We start from the raw sequence: 9202 nt of genomic DNA, 5'->3' as shown, positions 1-9202 counted from the left end.
ACAAGCGATTAGCGATGAAAGCAGTTATTTTTCTTTTTGACTTGAAGCAAAATTGCCAACGAAAAAATGGTAAAAATTTTGACAACAAAATTAAGTTATGTAAATAACTTGGTGAAATTATAATGTAGACATAAATTAACCTTAGGAAAGCATTGAATTTTAAATTGAAAATGTTCAACTTTACTATCCATTTAGTTATCTTTGAGGGGTCTTACCAATTATAATAATAATTTGACATATTTATAAGCAAAAAAAAGGGGGTTGTCTGTAAAGTCGGTTTACGGACGATAATTTTACGTGATAACGTGAGTGGAAGAGAGATAGATGCGTCACAAGCCGAACGCTTAGGCCGATCGTGCCTCTCTATCGCTTGTTCCGCGCTCTCGCTTGCACGCTCGGCTCAGGCGGAACGTGACAATGAGTCATGCTTTTTCTGCGTGCAGCTGGCGTTCATCGATTTATAAAACGTTCTCAAGTCAAAAATTGGAAATTGAGTTTTTTTATTTTGTGAAAATGATGTAAATTCAAAGTATACGAATGGACAGTGTTGCATGTACACTTACTAAATAATGAAGTATATATAGTGCCAATGATTTTTAAGCATCCTGGAAAAAATTTGCAACCATTCTGATTACATTAAGCTTCCATTTTACTGGATTATTTCTTTTAATGACCTTGCTTCGTATATTTTACCAAATCTTTATCCTTTGCACTATCTGCTATGGTTACAATACTATTAAAGGCTATAATTGGAAGCAGGGATATACTTAGCTCGCTAATATACAGATAAACTTAAGGCGATTTGACATCGGATATTAATTTTTGACTCTAAACTACAGTGTAGCCATTTTTTGGCTACGCATTTTAATCGAACCCGTGACACCTGAATTTTAAACTTTCAAAGCTCGAAACCTGGACCAAACGATGTCTTCATTACTGTATTCATGATTCACTTGCCTTACCCGATATTGGATACCAGATCCCCTGGCGACGAAGATGGCCGTAGAGACCCTATCACACGATGGAAGTTTTCTTGGAAGGTCTTCCAAAGCAGCTGGTAACGATGTGTCTGAGAAAGAACTACCAGAGCGCTGTTCATATTCATGGAAGTTTTGGTAATCGGTGGTGTTCAAATTTCTGTAAATGCTTTCGTCCAAGATGGAAATATTATCCAATCAGAATGAAGTGGCAGTGTTCCCCTAGTGTTAAAATTGTAATTTATTTCGGAGGGATTTAAGTTATCTTGGTTGCTGATTTGGATCTCGGTGAATATGTGGTTTGCTGAAGCAGTTGCATCATTATGCAAGAATTATGATAAATACCCATGTTTATACAATACAAAAAGTATTAACTATCATAGTAAAAACATTCACACAACCTAGGTCTACACCAGTCACAATTCTGTGTGTGATGGTTTCTTCCATAGAAAAATCCATACCTGCTGCAATGGAGGCCTGGCCAGCAGTTTTGCTGGAAGCTTCTAGCAGAGTCTTGTGAAACCATCCACCACGTGATACAGGCTTTACTTCAACCAACTGCGCCAAAGTGCACTTGATTTTATCTTTTTATGTTTGGAGTAAGGAGAAGGTTACGCTAAAGTAAAATAGAAAAAAATTAATCAACTTGAATAATTTGTGAAGTGTTTATTGCCCAAAATGGAGTTGTTTATGTACAAGAGAGCAGCAGCTGACAGCGCCAACGAAGCGCGAACAACAGGTGACAGTCGCTCGGACCTGGGTCACGAGTAGACCGCCAGACGATCTTCTACTGTTCCCTCAGGTTCCGCCACAGCATGCAGGGGATGTACATCTGGAAACATCGAGACGACATATTTGCGCTGTGGAAACAATACATTTCTTTATTTGTATATATCCACGTGTTGTGCACAACTGCTGTACCTACGTAATGAAGTGAACTACAGAACAGAACCTTATAGAAGTTATAACGTCGAAATTCTTTAGTCTTTTACCTTCCCAGACTCTTGGAAATAAATTGCTGTGTAAACTAAGGGCCGTATTCCAAGACACAAAAATAAGGGTTTAGGTGTTGAATATGCAATACCTGTAATCTAACCATATTCCAAGTGCACGATAGAACACGGCCAGTCCCTTATTTTTAGGGCACTGATTTTTGGTGTCCTAACTGTTGCCGATTTGATCCATAACTGTATATATATTTTTTCCTTTTTAATGAACTTTAACGGAACTTTTACGATTACAATTTCTCCCCCTAATATCTTAAAAAACAGCAAACATAAATACGGCCAAAAATTCATCGTTTATTCTTGTACAACCAAAATTAAATATTTTATTTCACATTATAATTCCATAGTTTTAAAAAATAAGCTAAAATTACGATGGATTCCACAAAGTACAACTGTTTATAGCCTCGCACAAGTCCTCGTTTATTAAAACGGCTGCCGATCTGATACCTTACAGGGGTTCAGTTAGGACATGTTTTGGAATATGACCCGAGAGTTAGGGTACGGCAGTTGCCCAAAAAGGCAGTGCATATTCGCTACCTTACTCAAACGTCTTGGAATACCGCCCTAAGTCTATTTTCACGATCTTGAAACTGTTTTATGTGCAAAAATCATGGAATTGAACGAATACATTGAGAGATGAAAAATTGCTGTTCCTTTTTCCAAACTGACCATCCAAGAACCTTATAGAAGTGATATGGTCGAAATTCAACAGTCTTTTACCATCTCGGACCCTTGGTAATAAATTGCCTCGTAAACTAAGTCTATTTTCGCATTACTAGAACTGTCTTCTTGCAAAAATCAATGATTTGAACGAATAGATGCAGAGATAAAAAATTGCAGTTCTTTTTTACAAAGTGACCAGTCCAAGAACCTTATAGGGGTGATATTATCGAATATTTTTTATTCTTTTACCCTCCCGGACTCATGGAAATAATTGCCGCAAAACTAAGTCAATTTTCGCTTTCCTTGGACTGTTTTCCGTGCAAAAATCATGGAATTAGACGAATAGATGCAGAAATAAAACACTCTGTTTCCTTTTTTTAAAGTGTCCCATCCAAGATCCTCATAGGGGTGATAAAGTCAAAATTATTTTGTCTTTTTTTTTCCCTCCGGGACCCTCTGAAATAAATTTCCGGCTGTGATCTTGGCTAAGAAGATGACACCAGTGATGATGATGGGTAATGAATTCACTGATGGTGGTGGTGGTGAGAGTGATGAAAGCCATGATCTTGGCAAATAAGGTGACACCAGGAATTGTGATGGGTAATGAATTCACTGATGGTGGTGGTGGTGAGAGTGATGAAAGCAATTATCTTGGCAAATAAGGTGACACTAGAAATTGTAATGGGTAATAAATACACTGATGGTGGTGGGAGTGATGAAAGCCATGATCTTGACATTGAAGATGACACCAGTGGTGGTGTTGGGTAATGAATACACTGATGGTGGTGTTGGTGAGAGTAATGAAAGACAAGATCGTGGCCTTGAAGATGACACTAGCAATGATGATGGGTAATGAATACACTGATGGTGGTGGTGGTGGGAGTGATGAAAGCCATGATCGTGGCCTTGAAGATGATGCCAGTGATGATGTTTGGTAATGAATACACTGATGGTGGTGGTAGTGGGAGTAATGAAAGCCTCGATCGTTGCCTTGAAGATGACGCCAGTGGTGGTGTTGGGTGACGGAGACACTGATGGTGGTGTTGGTCGGGAGGGGCAGCCCGCCCTCACCTGCTGACCGTCGCGCTCCGCCACCACGTACTTGACCCAGGCGGCCTGGCAGGGGTCGGGGTCGCCCTCCCGGGGCTCCGCCCTCTCCACCACGGGCTCCTCGAGCCTCGGCGAGCCGCCGGACCTCTTGCGGCCGTTGGTCCAGCCGTGCGAGTACTGGAAGGTCTGCGCCAGCACGACCCCCACCATGCACGCCAGCACCAGCAGCAGAGACGTGTGGAGCGCCATCCTGCCTGCAGGTTCGAGAAGTGGCTGTCAGGGAGAGTCCATAGCCCCTTCTAGAGCTTTCCATTGCAGGATAGGTATAAAATATGTGTTGGCCACAGCTCCCTCTAGAGCTTTCCATTGTAGGATAGGTATAAAATATGGGCTGTGGCTGTGCCATGGACACGTAAATACGTGTACATAACAGGTAATATTTTCTATACAAATTATAAAATACTTGATCACTAAGAAGTCATCATCCACATGCATAATTTCAACCGCCCCAGCTGCAGATGTACTGGCACCGTCCGTCGTTGATCCGCTCGGCCTCATTCGTTCTTTTACGTTCCCGGCACTGTTTCACTCGGTCATATGGTGTTTTATTGGTATCATTCGATTCCTTTTGGGAAGCCCTTTTCCAACCGTATACTATCTCTGTATTTGTATTTGGCTTTTTGACGCTTATAGGCAGAGAAAATACATTTTTGATTATTTTTTTTATTTAACACCATATATATTCACTGTAACTATTTTACACTAATGTTTTCTATATGCAGTCGATATTTTTTGACGTGAGCTGACGATTTAAACCCAAGCGAACGTCGTAGCTTCTCCGAGTCAAAAGTTATACTAAATGAAAATCTCGAGACGTAGCAAAATAACCTCATAATGGCGGCGATTCCCCCACTACCGCGCGCGATGCGTCATAGTCCTCACTTAGCGTAACGAATTCTTTAATCCTTTAGCTATCCAGTGGTGTAATTAAATTTTGGATGGAGATTTTTTTTCCTTTCTTAATAAATATAAGAAATTGCTTGACATGTCATGTCTATGGTTATGTATAAAATAAATAATGTTATATTTGTAATTCAGATTATCTGAAAAAAAATTATTACTATTTGTTTTACTTCAAAGTTATGTGTATGTAAAACTGTGTACATGCAAAACTATATGTATATTTATAACTGTAAATATGTAAATGACATGTTCCATAGCATTATGGGTTCTACCAAAAGAAGGCTCAATGAAATACAAATAAATAAATAAATGATATATATATGTAGCTGCAACACCAAACTGTACCCCTCGATTTTGTTATCATTCCTTTTTTGAATTGCCTCCCATTATGGGTACTCTCCCAAATGTGACTCTGTGGAATCTACTCGAAATAAATTAAATTAGACTGGAAAATTGTGAAATTTACCTACTTCATCAATTACTCATTTCGTAGCAGTTCCAAGAGGTTTGAAGACAAGTGTCTGATTTTTTTGTAATTTTCACAGTTAAATATTTTTTTCGTCCTCGTCCGAATAATAAAATTTTCTGCACATCCTGTTTTTTTATAGTCGAACTCAGAACCCAATTGCTGTGTGGAAGGGGGGGGGATGGGGGGAATAAAATTTGCATTCAGACACGTCACGTGATACGACATCATAACCTGGTTTGCGATGTCATTCAGGAACTCCGAATGAAAAACAAAACAGCTAATAATACAACAAATGAAGAGCCTTCGTGGCCCTCTATTAGAAGTTTTAATAATTCTATTTAATTAATTACTTGTTCACTACAGCGGAGCAAATAAATGCCCTCCTATACAATCTTATAACAAAAGGTACGTATAATTAAAATTATTACCCGCGCAGGTCACTGTATAATCAGAATCAGGGCGGGCGTAAGCGAAGGGCAAGGTTTAAATGAAGACTCAGTTTACTGATTCTGGGAACATTTCCTGCTTGCGTCAATTAAGCTGGAATGAGCGCAAGGATTCACGGAAAATTATTCACGTAGATTTTGTGCTGAAGTTATGGATATACAAAAAAAAAAGGAGCCAAAATATCCCAATTAGTTTTAAGTCTGCAGATAAAAATCTCAACATAATTTTTTTCAGACCGTTTAATAAAACTGAAGCTATTAGAATCAATTCAGAGGTTTCAAATTGAATACATACGTACAGACGGTTTTTTTTTTTTAACTTTTAATGAGTTTTTCGTATTTTCAATAGTGAGGTCATTTAAGACGAAAAAACAAGGGGAAAAAAACACTAATTAGGCATTTTGGGTAAGGGACTATCCTCGGACTACAATTACTTCCATTCGTGTATCTTCACCGAGCATCATTACTGCTGCTACTATTGTGCGGTGAATCCTATCTAGTTGTAACACTTTTTAAATTCTCGTTTAAGAGTTTCTTTCAGTTTAAACATGGTGAGTTTAAATTCATCCGCCAAACATCAGTTGCAAGGCGATCAAAAAAAAAATTAGAAACATGATTATGTACGACTTATGATCTAAGATGTTTCAGAAGTCTGGTATATGCCTTTGAAGTTGGAGCTGAACTACTTTTTTTCTTTTTCATTTCAAATAATAGGCAAGATATTTAATATCGAACACTTATCATATGGATAATGTTTATTTGATAAAAATTTTACCACCAACGCTAAATATGTTGCTGTCGTAATATTTAACATGGGTAACAACTTGACATAAAAATGCACGGAAAAGAATGTGCTAACACCAATAATTTCAATGAAATCGTATTACGTCAGTGACAAGTTTTGCTGGCCGTTGTGGAACTTTGTTTGGTCAAACATTTATTTTTTCCAGACGCTCACTATTCAATCTTAAATACTTCTGGGACGGTGTTGCGTGCGCGGCGGACGGGTGAGTGGCACGTGGCAGCGTGTTGACGAGAGACCAGCCGTGTGTTGGTGCCGAGCTCCAGTGGGGGTAGTGAACAGCGCGCCTGTCAAACTGAGATGAGCTTTCTGGGCGGGACACTAATGAATAGAGACCGGAAAAATTCGCGATTTCAATGACCTGTAGGATAGACTCCATGATCCTCTATGTACCAGGGAAAATTACATCAGCTCATTGGCTACTGACTCGAGACACCTGTTAACTGGGACGCTAGTGATTCGATACTTCTTTTGTTAAAGGTTTTTCATTGGCCGAGTACCATTCAGATGACCTGTGGGCCAATCACTGATGCAGTATAAAGGCAAACCTTTTTTGGATTCTAGACTACCACGAAATGAATCCGCAAAATTTTCCGGTCTCTACTAATGAATAGAGACCGGAAAAATTCGCGAATTCATTTCGCGACAGGCTAAAACACAAATAGTTATACCTCAGCGCTGCCTCTGCTATTGGCTCACAACTCACCTGGATGACGCTGGGTCAATGAGAAACACCAAACCAAAGATTTATCGAATCACAGGGACGTCTCACACGACAGCAGCCAATGAGTGGGTGACATTTGACCGAGCGTACGTAGAACTATGGTGTTCATCCTGCAGGTCATTGAACCCGCGAATTTTTCCGGTCCCTCACTAATGAAACGTGGGAAATAAATTATAAGTAATTCATTTGGAATTATCATTTTTTTTTCTGAATTATAATTCCAACACGTAGCAATGTTTTGTGCCCGTCACAGAATGTGGCCTAACAATAGAATTCGTTTGGGGTGAGATTCCACGCAAGATGCGTACCTAATTATCCTCAGGGATTCACAGACGAATGGGAGGGCACTCGCTGCGAAGACAAATGGAGATGAAAAAAAGAGAGAGAATAAAAGATAGAAAGGAGGAAGTGGTCCGGTAACCCTTACTGCGCACGTAATACAGCCGCCGTAACACGCACGCAAAGAGGCCATCACTGCAGCAGCTGGGGAGGTTGCGGAAGATGCTAAGAGGCCACTCCAGTGTTTCAGGGGCACTACGCAACCCGCGTTAACCTCATAAGATTCAATGCTATTTTCATTTTGCTTAGAACTAATTAACTAATATAGATTTCGAAATGATGCTTGCTTGATATGTAAGACAACGATGCTCTTATCAAAGCCCCTTTCTTCAAAACGTGCATAAATTATGGTTCAAACCTAGACAATACACTTATGCATATTAGTAAAGATTAATATAAAACCATAATTTATGCACGTTTTTGAAGAAAGGGGCTTTGATAAGAGCATAGTTTTATTACATATCAAGCAAGCATCATTTCGAAATCTATATTAGTTAATAAGTTATAAGCAAAATGAAAATAGCATTGAATGTTATGAGGTTAACGCGGGTTGCGTAGTGCCCCTGAAACACTGGAGTGGCCTCTCTACAACATGCCGAACCTGTGTCCTTATCCCTATGTGAAGGACGTGTGGCATTGTCCCGCGGAAAACAACCCAGTCAACAGTTGTGACGTCCGATGTCCGAATGTTTTGAATCCTAGAGTAGTTACTAGAGCGAAGTAAATATTTTTAGATTTTTTTTTGCGTGAATATTTTTGACGTGAAAACGTCTAATAAATCAATGAACGCCGGCTGCACGCACGAAAAATGTCCCGTTACGCACTCTGTCCCGTTACGCACACTGTCCCGTTACGCTCATTGTACGCTTGCGCCGCATCTTTCTCTCTTCCACTCGATTGGAACAACCATCGATTTGACTTTTTCGGGGCACATTAAACTTGAAACACTCCCGTTCGTTTCCTACTTTTCCTATCATCGTCCTATCCTTAACAGAATAACACAGATTGGAAGAAGTTAAATAGCAAACATGTAAAAAAGTTATAGTTAAAATAATCTGTTCGTTAAAGCAATAAACATATTTGAATTAATGAGTGCAAATAAAAGTAAATTTATCAATAAAATTGTAGATTTCATTTCACTCCTTCTTTGTATCCATACAAAATAGTGATAATTCAATAAAAATGATTAAATTTTATTCATAAAAGTATGCAATCATTTCATCAGTGTTTTGTTATGACGTTGTCACGTTAAACTATCGTCCGTAAACCGACTTTACAGATAACCAATTTTTTTACTGAGCATGTGTTTTCTTTTAGTATACGAAAGATTCAAAAAACCTTTTATTTCATAATTATTATTTTTTTTGGATGGAATTAGCCTTAGAATTTACCGTTAAATAGAGACTGAGCCCTAAATTTAACTTTTATGTAATATTCCATACAATCATTTTTTTTTTGCTTGAATTCCAACAGACATACATACATGATATAAATTATCATAAAGTGCTACTGTAACATTTACAATATTTAGATTTTTAAATTGTGAGGTTAGAAAAGTTGTACATTAGTTAATGGTGAGTGGCCGACATAATTATCCCCCCCCCCCCCCCCCCCCGGGCCTTAGTTTCTCGCGTAGGCCCTGATTACATGCGTGGGTGGAAACCTTTTTCGACGCCTCTTTTACATGTGTGGAGTATTAATAGTTTGCTTTTTTCTCCTTCGAAGTTTTAAAAAAAGAATTTGTAGTTTGTTATGAATGCAG

General features: G+C 38.8%; 1 protein-coding gene across 1 annotated transcript; it reads right to left on the bottom strand.

Moving 5' to 3' along the window:
• Window positions 1-1764: 1764 nt before the first annotated feature.
• On the bottom strand, window positions 1765-3946 carry LOC134539162 (pro-corazonin-like). Its single transcript, XM_063380926.1, has 2 exons — window positions 3719-3946; window positions 1765-1809 (listed from the first exon to the last, which is right to left on the bottom strand). The coding sequence occupies exons 1-2, from the start codon at window positions 3944-3946 to the stop codon at window positions 1765-1767; spliced, it is 273 nt and encodes a 90-aa protein (XP_063236996.1).
• Window positions 3947-9202: the final 5256 nt, after the last annotated feature.

This window comes from Bacillus rossius, chromosome 14 (genome assembly GCF_032445375.1).
Source record: "Bacillus rossius redtenbacheri isolate Brsri chromosome 14, Brsri_v3, whole genome shotgun sequence".
In the NCBI taxonomy this organism is placed as follows: domain Eukaryota; kingdom Metazoa; phylum Arthropoda; class Insecta; order Phasmatodea; family Bacillidae; genus Bacillus; species Bacillus rossius.
This window is presented reverse-complemented; position numbering and strand designations above follow the sequence as displayed.

Bases quoted from the DNA above. Each gene is read 5' to 3' on its own strand.
- LOC134539162 (XM_063380926.1), bottom strand. From the start codon at position 3,946: ATGGCGCTCCACACGTCTCTGCTGCTGGTGCTGGCGTGCATGGTGGGG. The intron at 1,810-3,718 runs GTGAGGGCGGGC...CGATGTTTCCAG, and splicing joins CGGAGCGCGACGGTCAGCAG to ATGTACATCCCCTGCATGCT.